The 19,245-nt window shown below is 48.4% G+C and overlaps 2 protein-coding genes across 3 annotated transcripts in view; both read right to left on the minus strand.

Annotated features, from left to right (window-relative positions):
- LOC147098455 (nuclear factor NF-kappa-B p100 subunit-like) overlaps positions 1–19,245 on the minus strand; it is a 76,533-nt gene that overhangs the window by 49,923 nt on the left and 7,365 nt on the right. For both annotated transcript variants that reach the window (XM_085970138.1, XM_085970137.1), the window contains 6 exons: positions 4,650–4,683; positions 4,497–4,563; positions 4,186–4,226; positions 2,207–2,305; positions 1,765–1,916; positions 1,180–1,313 (listed from right to left, as the gene is read on the minus strand). In XM_085970138.1, coding sequence (XP_085826264.1) covers positions 1,180–1,313; positions 1,765–1,916; positions 2,207–2,305; positions 4,186–4,226; positions 4,497–4,563; positions 4,650–4,682 — 526 coding nt within the window. In that variant the 5' untranslated portion in view covers position 4,683. The remainder of the gene's footprint in view (positions 1–1,179; positions 1,314–1,764; positions 1,917–2,206; positions 2,306–4,185; positions 4,227–4,496; positions 4,564–4,649; positions 4,684–19,245) is intronic.
- The window catches only part of LOC147098456 (tetraspanin-5-like), a 111,932-nt gene continuing 100,606 nt past the window's right edge, over positions 7,920–19,245 (minus strand). The window contains exons 5-6 of the mRNA XM_085969979.1: positions 9,518–9,534; positions 7,920–7,992 (exon numbers count right to left, since the gene is read on the minus strand). Coding sequence (XP_085826105.1) covers positions 7,920–7,992; positions 9,518–9,534 — 90 coding nt within the window. The remainder of the gene's footprint in view (positions 7,993–9,517; positions 9,535–19,245) is intronic.

Raw genomic sequence — 19,245 nt, forward strand, 5'->3', positions numbered from 1 at the left:
CCCTGTCCCAAAGAGGAATAAAGGGGAGGGAGGTCGCTGAGTCTATCTTCACTCATCCAGCTAGGAAACAAACATTTACATCACCCCCTCCCAAAAATTCTCATTTTTAAAAAGTCAGTGCCCCCGTGGGCCTGATCGGCACCGCGCAGAATCTCGTGCTTTATGTTTGAATGTCCAGTAAACAAGTATATCGTCCAAAGCTAGTTTTTGAGATGATAAATGGAGGTGGCAGTTTAATAAACAGACAGGGGCAGTCAGGATCAGGAAGCGAAGAACAGGAGAGGGAGGCCATTCAGCCCATCTGGCTTCTCCGCCCGTGCTCCAAGCATCCCAGGTGTTGATCACTCTGCTGATCTCGTCCTGGACTTGCCTTTTGCCAGGCTGTACCAGTGTTTCCTTGTCCGACAGTCCACTCAGGTATCGCTCCCCGGCCCAAGTCTCTCCTAAATGGGACCTGCTGCTTTTGGCCAATTCTCCCGAGACCCGAGACCGGCCCTTCATACAGAACTTCACCCTAGGCCAAACCCACCACCTCGTGGCCTCGCAAACTCGAGCCTTCGATTTCTGCAGCTTTCGGTTAATTACCAGCACCTTACAGGAACTGGGGCAACGCGAGATTAGATTGGATAGGGGGATGAAGGAAAAGGCATTGAAGGGATCTGGGAACCGGGCGGGTGAATGTGATTAGAACTCTTTGCTCGCGTGGAGGGTAAATACAGACACAAACTGGTTGGGTCGAATGGCCGGTTTCCGTGTGGTAACTTCGATGTAACTGATTTGGGGGCAGTTCCTGTCTCAGTCCCATGGGTGCGTTGGTCCCGCCCCTCCAGTGCTCTCTGACCAGATGGCAAGGGGTCGCCGGGATTTATTCGCTCTTCCGAATTGTTCCTACACGACTCTGACCTGCTCCCTTGCACCCTGCCCGCTCCCCTGGACCCTGCTAAACTCAGCTCTGTGGGATCCAGTGTTCAAACACTGCCACTCTGCTGCATTTTCCCCACTGCATTTCTTCCTGCTCGGTTTGCCGTATTACTACTTCCATCTTACCTGTAAAAACTCCCACAAATAACAAGACAGCTATAAAAAGCAGAGCCCCGAAGATTGCAGGGGCTGAAATCGGCTGTTACTCTCTAACCGGGCTCTCCGTGTTCCTGCTGTGGGCGTCCCCACTGAACTCACCTGACAGCATGGCCTTGCTAATAAAGTTCTTGGTGTTCAAAGGGTTTCTCTGGTATGCTTCATTAAAGATCCTGTCCAGCAGGACCTCCGGAACATTCTTCTTTGTGACGTGTAGAATGCCCAGATTAGTAAACCTAGTGAACAAGGGTACAGAACGTTAGTCTCCTGTACTGCACTCTGGGTAACTCGGAGCTCCCCCCAGTGTCATGGCCAATGTTGGCGGAACAGGCTCGAGGGGCTGAATGGCCCACTCCTGTTCCTATATTCCTAATATTGATCCCTCAGCTAACATCACTAAAAACAGATTATCTGGTCATTATCACATTGCTGTTTGTGGGAGCTTGCTGTGCGCAAATTGGCTGCCGCGTTTCCTACATTACAACAGTGACTACACTTCAAAAGTACTTCATTGGCTGTAGAGCGCTTTGGGACGTCCAGAGGTTGTGAAAGGCGCTATATAAATGCAAGTCTTTATTTCTTGATTTACTTCATTCTGGGTCCTACTCTTTTCAATGTGGAGCGGTTTGGTGACTGGGGCCTGGGTTTCACAAGTGAAACGTGGTGTGAACCAGAGGCTGAACTTACTGTGCCGTCATGTCCTTTGGTCCCACTTGTACAATGCAGACTCCGTCATCTGTACATTGTTTCCCGACCAGGCTGTGAGCGTGTAGCCTGGGAGGGTCTTTGGCAGACACCAGCTGCACTACAATCTTCGCATGACCAATGTAATTATAAATCTGTGGAAAAATTAAACATTTAATTCAATTAAAGCCCATCACACTCTGACCTTTACTCTCTCCCAAATGCTCCTCACACTCACTGACCTGTGCCCTCTCCCCGTGCACTCACTGACCTTTACCCTCTCCCCGTGCACTCACTGACCTTTACCCTCTCCCCGTGCACTCACTGACCTTTGCCCTCTCCCCGTGCACTCACTGACCTGTGCCCTCTCCCCATGCACTCACTGACCTGTGCCCTCTCCCCATACACTCACTGACCTTTGCCCTCTCCCCATACACTCACTGACCTTTACGCTTGGATATGTCTTGCGATTCTTTTCACTGGACGCTCCAGGCAGGCCCCCGTGTGAAGGCCCTTCACAGCCATAGCGGAATCGGAATCCTCTCTACAACAAGACACACATCATGTTGTTACACAGGGTGTACAGGGCACTATTTCAAAGTTTGCAGATGACATGGAACTTGAAAAGGTGAGGAGGATAGTAACAGACTTGAGGAGGACATGGACAGGCTGGTGAAATGGGCAGACACGTGGCAGGTGAAATCTAATGCAGACAGTGTGAAGTGATGCACTTTGGAAGGAAGAATGAGGAGAGGCGACATAAACTAAATGGTACAATGTTAAAGGGGGTGCAGGAACAGAGAGACCCGAGGGTGTATGATCACAAATATTTGAAGGTGGCAGGACAAGTTGATAAGACTGTTAAAAAGCACACGGGATCCTTGGCTTTATTAACAGAGGCAGAGAGTACAGAAGCAAAGAAGTTATGCTAAACTATAAAACACTGGTTAGGCCCCAGCTGGAGTATTGTGTCCAATTCTGGGCACCGCACTTTAGGAAGGATGTGAAGGCTTCGGAGAGAGTGCAGAGGAGATTTACCACAAAGGCCAGGGATGAAGGACTTCAGTGATGTGGAGAGACTGGAGAAGCTGGGGTTGTTCTCCTTAGAACAGAGAAGGTTAAGGGGAAATTTAATAGAGTTGTTCAAAATCGTGAAGGGTTTTGATAGAGTAAATAAGGAGAAACTGTTTCCAGTGGCAGGAGGGTTGGCGACCAGAGGACACAGATTTAAAGTAATTGGCAAAAGAACCAGAGGGAAGATGAGAATTTAAAAAATAAATAAACACAGCGCGTTGTTGTGATATGGAACGCGCTGCCTGAAAGGGCGGTGGAAGCAGATTCAATAATAACTTTAAAAAGGTATTTCGATAAATACTTGGAGAAGAAATTTGCAGGGCTCTGGGGAAAGAGCAGGGAGTGGGTCTAATTGGAGAGCTCTTTCAAAGAGCTGGCACAGGCACGATGGGCCGAATGGCCTCCTTCTGTGCTGTATCATTCTATGATTGAACAATCAGCTCCCTCTCCCCATGGGTTTATTCAGTACGTGAAGCGGCAGCAACATCACAATTATAGACTGTCTCACACAACATTCTCACATCTAAGGCCCAAAATCAGTGAGGATCATTGGCTTCATACACTCAGTGGTGGCAAAGCCTCCAGCTGGCTCAGGGGCTCAGAGTTAAAGCAGCTGGGAGACCCCGGTCCAATCCCCAGACAGCTACAATTTGCCTCAGTGCCTCTGGACAAGGGAGAGCAAAGAAAGGGAATGGGGCCTTGGTCTGGGGCCTATGTACCGCAGTGGGGACAGAGACAGCGGTCAAACTAGCGATAATTACACAACCAAAACAGCTGAAACAGAGCGACAGCTTCAGATCTTTACACAAATTGATTTCTAAGCGGGGCTGATGGTGAAAGTCACCAAGGTGTTAGTAGATGCCCCGGGCCATTGCTGGCGGGTAGTCAGGGGCCTGCTGTACTGTTGAACTGCGAACCTGGCCCGTCTCTCTAAGGCTGCTGGTCCAACAATCCAGGTAATCGCAACTGCCCGTAAACTGCTGAGGTTAATTAAAGTAATGAAAGTTCGTGGTCATCAAGGTGAGTGATAGTACTGGGTGCCAAAAATGGAGCTGTTCTATGATCTAGCCCAGTGCCAAACACGCTCTACTTTACCCCAACAACAGGCTCAGCCTCAGAGAGTCTGCCCTGCCCATTCCGCACACCCACTGGCCAGTGAGCTCCCAGTCAGACTGAGGGCAGTTTACTGCTTACACCCACAAACTGAAACTGGTTTCGTACAATAATATCCTGCACCAATCAAATCAACGTTTTACTGCTTGTGCCTGTCTCTCAGCCTGTCCTGGAGCCGTGCCTGTGCCAGGTGGGTGGGTGGGGCGGTCGGTCAGTCGGTGGGTGCGGGGGATTTACCTGCTTCGGTTGCTCAGCGATGACCAGAAACGGGCCGACTGCTGCAAGAGGAAGACAAGGGTTGGTCAGTGTTACACCAGAAGATTGTTCCCTCGTCCCCCCCCACCCCAGACACCTCGATCTGCCCCAGCCCCACAAGACTGCCCCCCCCCCCAAATCCCCGCAGACACAGCCCCCGGCTCCACAGGCCCGGACTCCCGTTTGATGGTCAGTGCAGGAGCACAGAAGCAGGCGTGGTGTTCGGGAGCGATGGTCATTCTATTCCGATTGGCATGTATAAGCCCCGCCCGCACCGCCGTCCCCCCACTTACTTGACCCGAGTGATGTCTCTGGGTTGTCCAACATATTGAGGTCCAGCGAGCTGAAGTCATTGCCATCCTGAGAGTAAAGACAACAAAGGGTCAGCAGCTCGATTGGTGCCGGAGACAGGAGCAAATCATTCTCAAACACGGGGCCGTACTCACATTTTGCGTCCCCAGACAGTACGTATCGTCCATCCTGAAAGAGAAACAGGAGCTCCCGTCAGGTCACAACTGCGCCAATCACCTCACATTCAGGCAACAATTCCGGCAGAGCTCCCTCACTACTGCCCCTCCGACAGTGCAGCGCTCCCTCAGTACTGTCCCTCCGACAGTGCGGCGCTGCCTCACTACTGCCCCTCCGACAGTGCAGCGCTCCCTCAGTACTGTCCCTCCGACAGTGCGGCGCTGCCTCACTACTGCCCCTCCGACAGTGCGGCGCTCCCTCAGTACTGTCCCTCCGACAGCACGGCGCTCCCTCAGTACTGCCCCTCCGACAGTGCGGCGCTCCCTCAGTACTGTCCCTCCGACAGTGCGGCGCTCCCTCAGTACTGCCCCTCCGACAGCGCGGCGCTCCCTCAGTACTGCCCCTCCGACAGCGCGGCGCTCCCTCAGTACTGCCCCTCCGACAGCACGGCGCTCCCTCAGTACTGCCCCCCACCCCCCCAACAGTGCAGCGCTCTCTCAGTAGTGCCCCTCTGACAGTGCAGCGCTCTCTCAGTACTGCCCCTCTGACAGTGCAGCGACGGTGCCAGCCTGGATTATATATGGTATGTGAACAATCCCTCCACACGGCCGTTGCGGTCCCTCTAATCATTGTTGTGCTCAGAGTTTTATAAGAAAATATCTGCACGGCCAAAGACATTCTCACAGTCGCGAGATCAAACCTCAACACAAACAACTTAAAATCTTTGGCTGCTTCTGTTGCTAATGGACAGCTGTAAAATGCCTTGGAAACAGCCTCATGCTGTGCTGTGCCTGCCAATTAGATACTTTTCTTTCTTCCACTTTGTTAATGTGTCCAATATAATATTTGATAAAATACATAGGAACAGGAGAAGGCCATTCAGCCTCTTGAGCCTGTTCTGCCGTTCAATGGGATTGTGGTTGATCTGCCACCTAACTCCATATACCCGCCTTTGGCCCATATCCCTTAATACATTTGGTTAACAAAAAGCTGTTACTCAGATTTAAAATTAACAATTGATCTCGCATCAATTACCGTTTGCGGAAGCGAGTTGCAAACTTCTAGCACCCTTTGTGTGTAGAAGTGTTTCCTAATTTCACACCTGAAAGGTCTGGCTCTAATTTTTAGACTCTGCCCCCTAGTCCGAGACTCCCCAACCAGCGGAAATAGTTTCTCTCTCTCTACCCTCTCTGTTCCCCTTAATATCCTGAAAACTTCGTTCAGATCACCCCTTAACCTTCTAAATTCCAGGGAATACAACCCTAGTTTGTGTAATCTCTCCTCGTAACTTAACCCTTGGAGTCCGGGTATCATTCTGGTAACCCTACGCTGCACTCCCTCCAAGGCCAATATATACTTCCTAAGGTGTGGTGCCCAGAACTGCTCCCAGTGCTCCAGGTGTGGTCTAACCAGGGTTTTGTACAGCTGCAGCATAACTTCTGCCCCCTTGTATTCTGGTCCTCTGGATATAAAGGCCAGCATTCCATTGGCCTTTTTGATTATTTTCTGTACCTGTTCATGACACTTTAATGATCTATGTACCGGAAACCCCAAGTCTCTTTGGACATCCAGTTTTTAGCCTTTCACCATTTAGAAAGTACCCTGTTCTATCCTCTTTAGGTCCAAAGTGGATGACCTCACATTTGCCTACATTGAAATCCATTTGCCACAGTTTTGCCCATTCACTTAATTTATCAGTGTCCCTTTGTAACTTTATGCTTCCATCTAAACTGCCTACAATGCCGCCTATCTTTGTGTCATCGACAAATTTGGATATATGACTTTCTCTCCCATCATCTAAGTCATGAATAAATACTGTGAATAGTTGAGGCCCCGACACAGATCCCTGCGGGACACCACTAGTCACATCCTGCCAATTTGAGTACCTGCCCATTATCCCCACTCTCTGTCTCCTGCCGCTCAGCCAATTTCCTAACCAGGTCAATAATTTGCCCTCAATTCCGTGGGCTTCTACCTTAGATAACAGTCTCTTATGTGGGACTTTATCAAATGCCTTCTGAAAGTCCATATAAATAACATCCATAGACCTTCCCCTGTCCACTACTTCAGTCACCTCTTCAAAAAATTCAATCAGGTTTGTCAGGCATGACCTGCCTTTCACAAATCCATGCTGGCTCTCTCTGATCAGCTGAAAATTTGAGGTGTTCAGTCACTCTATCCTTAATTATAGACTCTAATAATTTCCCCGACAACAGACGTTAGGCTAACTGGTCTATAATTCCCTGATTTCCCCCCTCACCATTTTTAAATGGCGGAGTGAGCAACGCTCAGTTTAATATGCACCAGTTATCTGAATTGTTGTCATTATTTGGTGTGGCAAAATGGATCAATATCAATGAATGGCTATTTGGCTTACTTCCCCCTCCGTAACATCGCTCGTTTCGGCCCCTTGCCTCAGCTCATCCGCTGCTGAAACCCTCATCCATGCCTTTGCTATCTCTAGACTTGACTATTCCAAGGCACTCCTGGCCGACCTCCCACCTTATACCCTCCGTAAACTGGAGATCATCCAAAACTCTGCTGCCTGCGTCCTAACTCGCACCAAGTCCCCTTCGCCCATCACCCCTGTACATTTGTTTGATAATCGCTCCTGTGCAGTGCCGTGGGACGTTTTACTACGTTAAAGGCGCTATATAAATGCAAGTTGTTGTTTAATCAAATCGTGTTGTCTTTGTTTCAGATCGATGACGGGGGCGTTCGTAGTTCAAAGATTGCGACCGAGCTGCGCCAGTGCCTTTGATTGATGGCGGTCTGAGTCCTGTGGAGCCTTTGCTTGGCTGAAACTCTCCGATGGGCAGAACTTCACCTTAGTGAATGATATTGGCAGCCCACAGACAGCGGCGTGGCGGGCCGTCAGACTGTTCGGTATTTGAAACTTGCAGGCATCGGTTGTAGTGCTGGGTGCTTAACATTACTTACTGCCTGTGAACTAGAGGAAAGTAGGCTCCAGAAATCATAGCCTGTGCTCTTCTCTTTAAAAGGTCCATTTTTAAGAGAGAATGCATCCACTGAAGAGTGTCGGGAACCGTATGCCCTCACTACACTACATGTGCATACGTCAGTCATTGATTTATGTAAATAAAGCCATTCATTGAATCAAATCCTGTGTCTGGAGTTGATGGCAATGTTTAGCCGGTGTGAGTGGGCGAGGAGAATTCACGTGGCAGCACAACATACATTCCAGGGTCTGGTGCCCAGAGAGCGAGCTCTGTGCTCAGGTCCTCGCTTTACCGGGACACTGGGCTGCGAGGTTCATTCTGGGTCACTGGGGACAGGATATTGACGGACAGGATGGTGAACCTGAGAAAATATCTCACAGAAAAACTCAAAAACGTGACAATCGGGTCTCCTGAAACCCCGCTCTAGACTGCCCCACCATCGCAGCTCACCAATTGGGAACAAGTGACACAACTGAGCTTAAGGAGGCTGGATTGGGGGGGGGGGGGGGGGGTGGTGAGAGAAAGAGAGCATGAGAGGGAGGGGGGTCTGTAACAGGGGCTGGATTGGAGGGGTGGGGGGGGAGAGAGAGAGAGAGAGAGAGAGAGACCTGTAACAGGGGGAAAGGTCCTGGATTGGCGGGGGGGGGGGGCGGTGGAAGGGCCTGTAACAGAGGCTGGATTTGGAGAGAGAGGCTGTAACAGGGGGAAAGTGGGGGGGGGGGGGTAGAGCAGAAGGGCCTGTAACAGGGGCTGGATTGGGGTGACCTGTAACAGGGGGAAGGGGCCTGATTCTGTAGAATTGTATTTCTGAGTGAAGCTCAGATAAGGAGGAAACCCCCGCAGTGTACCAGCGATGTGACAGGATGTCTATTCTGATAACCAGGAGTTTCCTACAACTTGCCGCACTGGCCTAACCTGTACCGTTCACAAGTACACAGGAAATGGTTTCAACAGAGACACACTCACCTAGAAAAGAGGCTCCTTCTGCCCCAAACCCAGCTCTTTACTTTACAGCAAACACCTGATACACGTTTCTGTCCTGCTGGGCCATAAAGGATAGCTCAGCTCAACCCATCTCAACCACGGTATTTCCCCCCCCCCCCACCAAAGCACTGCGATCTCCCCCTCTGCCACTTGTGGATCTTCACCAAGAAATCCAACAGGGAATTCAGAAGAAACTTCTTTACCCAGAGAGTGGTGAGAATGTGGAACTCGCTGCCACAGGGAGTGGTTGAGGCGAATAGTATCGATGTATTTAAGGGGAAGCTAGATAAGCACATGAGGGAATAGAGGGTTATGCTGATAGAGTTAGATAGGGAAAGACAGGAGGAAGCTCGAGTGGAGCATAAACACCGACATGGACTGGTTGGGCCGAATGGCCTGTTTCTGAGCCGTATATTCAATGTAAGAGCATCAAAGCAGCCCTGGTATCCTGATTGGATTGGGCAGTGTCAGCACTTGTATAACTGAAAGTAAGCCATATGCTGAAAGCCGTGAGATTGATTAATACACCTCCTACGCTTATGAAAGCAATTCTGACATGGGGGAATTTTTTTAAATTTGTTATTCTGAATCTCCTAGTTGTTCCAGGAAAAGTGGTGGCAGTAGCTGTCGTACCTGACACCGGCATTAACTCATCCCTGTGATATTTGCCTACACCCCCTCACCTACGTGTGTGAAAGTGGTGTCATGGAGAAAGGAGTCATGAGTTATCTCGAAATTAATTGAAAAGGGGGGACTGTTTTATTTGGAGTAAATGTGCTTTTTAGCTAACTCAATGTGTAGCAGTTAGCCTGACCCCTGGGCGGCCAGAGTTGGGCTGCCCGTGATAAAAAAAACTTCCCAGACAAGTAGGGCAGGAGCAGAGATGAATTACCCTGAATTACCTGTCAGGATTGGAGTCCTGTGGGGGTGAATAGCTAGCATCAGGAGACAGATCATTAGCCACATCGCAATCCACCTGATACACATTCTCAACACCTACACCTACACACACTCCCAACACACACACTCTCACTCCCAACACCTACACACACTCACTCCCAACACACACACACACACTCCCAACACACACACACTCACTCCCAACACACACATTCTCACTCCCAACACACACACACTCACTCCCAACACACACATTCTCACTCCCAACACACACACACTCACTCCCAACACACACACACACACTCCCAACACACACACACACACTCTCAACACCTACACACACTCCCAACACACACACACTCACTCCCAACACACACATTCTCACTCCCAACACACACACACTCACTCCCAACACACACACTCTCACTCCCAACACACACATTCTCACTCCCAACACACACATTCTCACTCCCAACACACACACTCTCACTCCCAACACACACACACATTCTCACTCCCAACACACACACACACACTCCCAACACACACACACTCACTCCCAACACACACACTCTCACTCCCAACACACACACTCACTCCCAACACACACACACTCACTCCCAACACACACACACTCACTCCCAACACACACACACTCACTCCCAACACACACACACTCACTCCCAACACACACACACTCACTCCCAACACACACACACTCACTCCCAACACACACATTCTCACTCCCAACACACACATTCTCACTCTCGCCCTCAACACACACCCGTGTGAAAAGTTCATTTTAATTGTTTAATAACAAAAATGAAGATAAAAGGTCCTTTATGATGAGCTTGGATATAATCGAGTAACTGCACAGCACAGAACGACCCCTCATTCAACATGAACTATCAGTCTCACTCGAAGCCATGGAATGGCTGTTGCAGAACATGGAGAGATGTCACACTGACGCAGCGAAGTGCTCAGTAGGGGGAGCTTGACTCTGTATCTAACCCGTGCTGTACCTGCCCTGGGAGTGCTTGATGCGACAGTGTAGAGGGAGCTTTACTCTGTATCTAACCTGCGCTGTAACCCGTCTGGGAATGGGTGATGCGGACGTTGTTTGATTCGATTCCCAGCACTTCCATCCCACACCTTGATGATCAATAAATTCACAAAATAAAAATGAAAGATAACTTCCTCTGGTTATAAAATGATAGTAACAGTTATAGGCAAACTGATATGATTGTAACACTAATTCAAACCGAGAATTACTCTAGTTAAAGATTCCTTCCCCACAACGGACAGGAATTTCACCTGCTGCCACCTGGAATATACAGAGTCTGGAGTAAGTCATCTGATGGAATTAAATTCAAGACCAACGACCAAGACCGTCTTTCGGATGAGACATTAAGCCAAAGTCCCGTCTGATCTTTCAGGTGGATATGAAAGATCCCATGGCACTTTTTCGAAGAAGAGCAGGAGAGTTTGCCCCGGTGTCCTGGGGCCAATATTTATCCCTCAAATCAACATCACTAAAAAACAGATTGGCCCAGAAATTCGGGTCGGGGGCTTCCCGCGGGTGTAAGCCCCCGACCTGCACTTGCCTTGCGCGCCGGCCGTTGAGCTGTAGGGCCCCGTGGAATTACGATCCGGGGCCTGCTCCAGCAGCCGGCGCGCAGTGCTTGCGTATCCCAGAGGCGCAGTTAGTTCGATGCGTCCCCTGGGATCACGTGGGCCATGGGGAGCCAATCGGTGCAGGGAATGCTCCATTCATAAGTCTGACAGGAAGTGCTGTCAAGACTTATAAATACTACGGCCCCAAAATAGCACTAAATCTTCAAATACATTTTTTTTTAAATCACATTTTTAAAATAAACTATAAATTACATGAAATAACTATTTTAAACAATAATTTAAATTTAAAAAAATAATAATTTTATTTTCTAACAGGGCTAAAAATAAACTTACCTTGTTTTAAAGTATTTAAAAATAATAAACCTGTGGAAAAAATGTTTTAATTTTAATTAATTCACCACTTACTTTGTAAAAAGCAGGCCTTACGCCTGCTTTTTACATTTCTAAATTCTGCAGGTTTACGTTCCCGGGAAAACCTGCAAAAAAGACTGAAGTTCAAAGCGCACACGCAGCCTCTCCCACGCACGCGTTCGACCTCTGAACCTCTTCGTTCAGAGGAACGGAAGTGCCGGTTTCCCGCACATGCACAGTGCATGCAGGAAACCGGCACTTCCATCGGGCCTACGGGTGAGTACCCCCTGCGTACTCGCCCATGGAGGCCCGAATTTCTGGGCCATTATCTGATCATTATCACATTGCTGTTTGTGGGAAAATTGGCTGCTACGTTTCCCACATTACAACAGTGACTACACTTCAAAAAGTACTTAATGGGCTGTAAGCTGCTTTGGAACGTTCCGAGGACATGAAAGGCGCTCTAGAAATGCAAGTCTTTCTTTCAATGTTACAAATTGCACTTGGAGCTGTATTTATGCAGCCAATGCAGTACCAAGGTTCAAATGAACCAAAATCATTGTTTTGTTATTTGATGGATTCAATTCTAAGGAACTGGGGGGACTTTCCCAGGATGTACTCTCAACTGAAAATGCAACCCGGAGGATTTCCCATGAGTTTCAACTGATAGAGGAAGCGGGGCCAAGGATTCAGTGAGTATTTCCAGGAAATAGTGGAGCTACACAGACCAGAAAGATACCAGATTCGATCTGTGCTGGGACAGCAGTTAGGGAGTTCGAATTGGCTGTCGGTAGAGGGAAGGATCAAACTCCAAATCACTGCCCGTGACTCCTGCTGACAGGGAACGAGAGTCTTAGATCACATGTCAATCAATATCAATAAAAACACAGAACACAGGAACAGGAGGAGGCCGTTCAGTCTCAAGCCTGTTCCGCCACTCAATCAGATCGGAATCTGAACTCCATCTACCTGCCTTGGTTCCGTGCCCCGTCTAACAAAAATCAATCAATCTCAGTTTTGACATTTTCAATTGACCCCCAGCCTCAACAGCTTTTTTGGGGGGGGGGGGGGGAAGCGTTCCAGATTTCCCCCACCCTGCGTGTGAAGTGGTGCCTTCTGACATCACCCCTGAACGGCCTAGCTCTAATTTTAAGGTTATGCCCCCTTGTTCTGGACTCCCCCCACCAGAGGAAACAGTTTCTCTCTCTCTATCCTATCAAATCCTTTAACCATCTTAAACATTGCAATTAGATCACCCCTTAATCTTCTATACTCGACGGAATACAAGCCTTGTCTATGAAACCTGTCCTCATAATTGAACCCTATGCAAGAGAAACTGAGGCACAAGAGGAATGCCCTTGGCCTGATGGTGCTAAGGAGGCAGTGCGGAATCTCGAACAGCACCATTTCATCACAATCCTCTTAAGGCAATGGTGCATTAGCGCAACCTGTCTCAGTGTTCAGTTACTCTAGTTACTTATAATAGTGCCATTAAAAAGTGAGAACATGCCATCTAATGCCTATAGCGAGCACAACTATGCCCAACACAATGCTGTCCAATGCCTACATCAATCCCAATATGCCCAACACAATGCCATCCAGCCTCAGGACATCCCAAAAAGTGCTTTACACCCATTGAAGTACTTTTGTAGTCACTGCTGAAATGTAGGAAATGCGGCAGCCAATTTGCGCACTGCAAGCTCCCACAAACAGCAATATGATAATGACCAGATAATGTTTTTGTGATGATGGTTCAGGGAATAAATATTGGCCAGGACACCAGAGATAGCTCCCTGCTCTTCTTCAAAATACTGCCATGGGATCTTTTACAATCACCTGGGGGGAGCAGGCGGGGCCTCGGTTTAATGTCTCATCCGAAAGACGGTACCTCTGACAGTGCAGCACTCCCTCAGTACTGCACTGGAACTACCAGCCTAGATTTTTGTGCTCAAGTCTCTGTAATGGTGCATGAACCCACAACCTACTGACCCAGAGGCAACAGTGCTACTCACTGAGCCACAGTCGACACCATAAGCAACAGCAATCCCAATTATAACCCTTCACAGTACCATCCAATACCAACAAATCTCAACTATACCCAACATAATGCCGCCCAATACCTACCTGTTGGTTAAGTAAGTGAATATTGGATGGGCGGGCTGGTGTTGGTTCGGTCGGTGTGTATATTGGATGGGCGGCTTGTGTTGGTTCGGTAGGTGTGTATATTGGATGGGCGGGCTGGTGTTGGTTCGGTAGGTGTGTATATTGGATGGGCGGGCTGGTGTTGGTTCGGTAGGTGTGTATATTGGATGGGCGGGCTGGTGTTGGTTCGGTAGGTGTGTATATTGGATGGGCGGCTTGTGTTGGTTCGGTAGGTGTGTATATTGGATGGGCGGGCTGGTGTTGGTTCGGTAGGTGTGTATATTGGATGGGCGGGCTGGTGTTGGTTCGGTAGGTGTGTATATTGGATGAGCGGGCTGGTGTTGGTTCGGTAGGTGTGTATATTGGATGGGCGGCTTGTGTTAGAAACATAGAAGATAGGAGCAGGAGTAGGCCATTCGGCCCCTCGAGCCTGTTCCGTCATTTAATGAGATCATGGCTGATCATCCAAATTCAGTACCCTGTCCCTGCTTTCTCCCCATACCCCTTGATCCCTTTAGCCTGAAGAAATATATCTAACTCCTTCTTGAATATATTTAATATAAGTTGGCCTCAACTGTCTTCTGTGGTAGAGAATTCCACAGGTTCACCACTCTCTGGGTGAAGAAATTCCTCCTCATCTCAGTCCTAAATGGCTTACCCCTTATCCTTAGACTGTGACCCCTGGTTCTGGACTCCCCTGCCATCAGGATCATCCTTCCTGCATCTAGTCTATCCAGTCCTGTTAGAATTTTATAAGTTTCAATGAGATCCCCTCTCATTCTTCTAAACTCTAGTGAGTATAAGCCCAATCGACCCAATCTCTCCTCATACGTCATTCCTGCCATCCCAGGTATCAGTCTGGTGAATCTTCGCTGCACTCCCTCCATGGCAAGAACATCCATCCTCAGATAAGGCGACCAAAGCTGCACACAATACTCAAGGTGTGGTCTCACCAAGGCCCTGTACAACTGCAGCAAGACATCCTTGCTCCTGTACTTGAATCCTCTCGCTATGAAGGCCAACATACCATTTGCCTTCTTAACCGCCTGCTGTACCTGCATGCTTACCTTCAGCGACTGGTGCACAAGGTCACCCAGGTCTCGTTGCACTTTCCCTTTTCCCAATCTATTGCCGTTCAGATAATAATCTGTCTTCCTGTTTTTGCCACCAAAGTGGATAACCTCGCATTTATCCACATTATACTGCATCTGCTCAAATCACCCAACCTGTCCAAATCATACTGGAGTTTCTCTGCATTCTCCTCACAGCACACATGCCCACCCAGCTTTGTGTCATCTGCAAACTTGGAGATAATGGCCCAGAAATTCGGGTCTCCACAATGAGTACGCACGGGGTACTCAGCTGTCGGCCCAATGGAAGTGCCGGTTTCTTTGCATGCACTGCGCATGCGTGGGAAACCGGCACTTCCGTTCCCCTGACAGCAGGGGTTAAGGGGTCGAACGCGTGCGCAGGAGAGGCTGCGCATGCGCATCGAACTTACATTTTTTTTTGCAGGTTTTCCCGGGAGGCTAAGTCTCCAGAAGTTACACATTTAAAAAGCAGTCGTAAGGCCTGCTTTTCACAAGGTAAGTGGTGAATTAATTAAAATTAAAACATTTTTTCCACAGGTTTATTATTTTTAAATGCTTTAAAGCAAGGTAAGTTTATTTTTAGCCCCATTAGAAAATAAAATTATACTTTTCAAAAATTTAAATTATTGTTTAAAATAGTTATTTCATGTAATTTATAGTTTATTTTAAAAATGTGATTTAAAAAACAAATTATTTGAAGATTTAGTGATGTTTTGGGGCTGTAGTATTTATAAGTTTTGACAGCCCTTCCTGTCAAACTTATGAATGGGCATTTCCCTGCTCCGATTGGCTCTCCATGGCCCACGTGATCCCAGGAGATGCATGGAACTAACTGCGCCCCTGGGAAATGCAAGCACTGCACGCCGGCAGTTGGAGCAGGCCCAGGATCGGAATTCCACGCGGGCCCACAGCTCAATGGCCAGCGCGCAAGGTAAGTGCAGGTCGGGGGCTTGCACCCACGGGAAGCCCTCGACCCGAATTTCTGTGCCAATACATCTAGTTCCCTCGTCTAGATCATTAATATATATTGTGAATAGCTGGGGTCCTAGCACCGATCCCTGCGGTACCCCACTAGTCACTGCCTACCACTCGGAAAAAGACCCGTTTATTCCAACTCTTTGCTTCCTATCTGCCAACCAGTTCTTTATCCAAGTCAGTACCTTACGCCCAATCCCATGTGCTTTAACTTTGCATGCCAATCGCTTATGCGGGACCTTATCCAAAGCCTTCTGAAAGTTCAAATACACCACATCCACTGGTTCTCCCTTATCTATTCTACCAGTTACATCCTCAAAACATTCCAGTAGATTAGTCAAGCATGATTTACCTTTTGTAAATCCATGTTGACTTTATCTGATCCTGTCACTGTTTTCCAAGTGCTCTGCTATTACATCTTTGAAAATGGACTCTAGCATTTTCCCCACTACTGATGTCAGGCTTACCGATCTATAACTCCCCGTTTTCTCTCTACCACCTTTTTTAAATAGTGGGGTTACATTAGCTACCCTCCAATCCGTGGGAACTATTCCAGAGTCTATATAATTTTGGAAGATGACCAGCAATGCATCTACTATTTCTAGAGCCACTTCCTTAAGTACCCTAGGATGTAGATTATCAGACCCTGGGGATTTATCGGCCTTCAATCCCGTCAATTTCCCTAACACCATTTCCCTACAAATACTGATTTCATTCAGATCCTTCCTCTCATTAGACCCTATGTTCCCCGACATCTCTAGGAGGTTATTTGTGTCCTCCTTTGTGAAGACAGAATCAAAGTATGTATTTAATTGGTCTGCCATTTCTTTGTTCCCCATTATAAATTCCCCTGATTCTGACTGCAAGGGACCTACGCTTGACTTCACCAATCTTTTTCTCTTCACATATCTACAGAAGCTTTTACAGTCAGTTTTTATGTTCCCTGAAAGCTTACTCTCATATTCTATTTTCCCCCTCTTAATTAATCCCTTTGTCCTCCTTTGCTGAATCCTAAACTGCTCCCAATCCTCAGGTTTGCTGCATTTTCTGGCCAATTTATATGTCCTCACCTTGGATCTTATGCTATCCCTAATTTCCCTTGTTAGCCACTGTTGAGTCACCTTTTTTGTTTTATTTTTATGCCAAACAGGGACGAACAAATTCTGTACTTCATCCATGCAATCTTTAGATGTTTGCCATTGCTTATCCATGGTCAACCCTTTAAATAACATTCCCCAATCCATCCTAGCCAACTCGCGCCTCATACCATCACAGTTTCCTTTATTTAAATTCAGGACCCTAGTCTTTGAGTCAACTACTTCACTCTCCATCTTAATGAAGATGGTTCGGTAGGTGTGTATATTGGATGGGCGGTTTGTGTTGGTTCGGTAGGTGTGTATATTGGATGGGCGGGCTGGTGTTGGTTCGGTCGGTGTGTATATTGGATGGGCGGGCTGGTGTTGGTTCAGTAGGTGTGCATATTGGATGGGCGGGCTGGTGTTGGTTCGGTCGGTGTGTATATTGGATGGGTGGGCTGGTGTTGGTTCGGTAGGTGTGTATATTGGATGGGCGGGCTGGTGTTGGTTCGGTCGGTGTGTATATTGGATGGGCGGTTTGTGTTGGTTCGGTAGGTGTGTATATTGGATGGGCGGTTTGTGTTGGTTCGGTAGGTGTGTATATTGGATGGGCGGTTTGTGTTGGTTCGGTCGGTGTGTATATTGGATGGGCGGGCTGGTGTTGGTTCGGTCGGTGTGTATATTGGATGGGCGGGCTGGTGTTGGTTCGGTAGTTGCCTATATTGGATGGGCGGGCTGGTGTTGGTTCGGTAGGTGTGTATATTGGATGGGCGGGCTGGTGTTAGTTCGGTAGGTGTGTATATTGGATGGGCGGTTTGTGTTGGTTCGGTAGGTGTCTATATTGGATGGGCGGGCTGGTGTTGGTTCGGTCGGTGTGTATATTGGATGGGCAGGCTGGTGTTGGTTCGGTCGGTGCCTATATTGGATGGGCGGGCTGGTGTTGGTTCGGTCGGTGTGTATATTGGATGGGCGGGCTGGTGTTGGTTCGGTCGGTGTGTATATTGGATGGGCGGTTTGTGTTGGTTCGGTAGGTGTGTATATTGGATGGGCGGGCTGGTGTCGGTTTGGTCGGTGTGTATATTGGATGGGCGGGCTGGTGTTGGTTCGGTCGGTGTGTATATTGGATGGGCGGGCTGGTGTTGGTTCGGTAGGTGTGTATATTGGATGGGCGGGCTGGTGTTGGTTCGGTCGGTGTGTATATTGGATGGGCGGGCTGGTGTTGGTTCGGTCGGTGTGTATATTGGATGGGCGGGCTGGTGTTGGTTCGGTCGGTGTGTATATTGGATGGGTGGGCTGGTGTTGGTTCGGTAGGTGTGTATATTGGATGGGCGGGCTGGTGTTGGTTCGGTCGGTGTGTATATTGGATGGGCGGTTTGTGTTGGTTCGGTAGGTGTGTATATTGGATGGGCGGGCTGGTGTCGGTTTGGTCGGTGTGTATATTGGATGGGCGGGCTGGTGTTGGTTCGGTCGGTGTGTATATTGGATGGGCGGGCTGGTGTTGGTTTGGTAAGTCCAATTACCAGAGTGACTGGAGCTTTTGCGCCAGTGTTCCTTCCCTGGAATTTCCCTCATACACAGTTGAAGGATAATATTTTCACTTCCTTCTTCTCAGCCTAATCAACATTTTATAGAATGACACAGCACTAATTCACGAAGTCGCCTTCATTAACTTACGGCCAGAAAGCTTACATCTGACTATTGGTAGAACCTGCTCAGATCAGTTAAACACAAATTGGAAGCTGGTGTGGTTTACATAAATCAAAGGGCACTGCTAACTACTTTTAATTGTGTTCAAAGAGAGGGGCATTAGTGTTCAAAATGGAACACTTTCCCATTTCAGACATCCAGCACCAGCTTCAAACACTCCCAGGGCAGGTACAGCACGGATTAGATACAGAGTAAAGCTCCCTCTTCACTGTCCCATCAAACACTCCCAGGGCAGGTACAGCACGGGTTAGATACAGAGTAAAGCTCCCTCTACACTGTCCCATCAAACACTCCCAGGGCAGGTACAGCACGGGTTAGATACAGAGTAAAGCTCCCTCTACACTGTCCCATCAAACACTCCCAGGGCAGGTACAGCACGGGTTAGATACAGAGTAAAGCTCCCTCTACACTGTCCCATCAAACACTCCCAGGGCAGGTACAGCACGGGTTAGATACAGAGTAAAGCTCCCTCTACACTGACCCATCAAACACTCCCAGGGCAGGTACAGCACGGGTTAGATACAGAGTAAAGCTCCCTCTACACTGACCCATCAAACACTCCCAGGGCAGGTACAACACGGGTTAGATACAGAGTAAAGCTCCCTCTACACTGTCCCATCAAACACTCCCAGGGCAGGTACAGCACGGGTTAGATACAGAGTAAAGCTCCCTCTACACTGTCCCATCAAACACTCCCAGGGCAGGTACAGCACGGGTTAGATACAGAGTAAAGCTCCCTCTACACTGTCCCAT

This window comes from Somniosus microcephalus, chromosome 29, assembly GCF_052327205.1.
Source record: "Somniosus microcephalus isolate GS21.2 chromosome 29, FLI_Smic_1.0, whole genome shotgun sequence".
NCBI classification, from domain to species: Eukaryota; Metazoa; Chordata; class Chondrichthyes; order Squaliformes; family Somniosidae; genus Somniosus; species Somniosus microcephalus.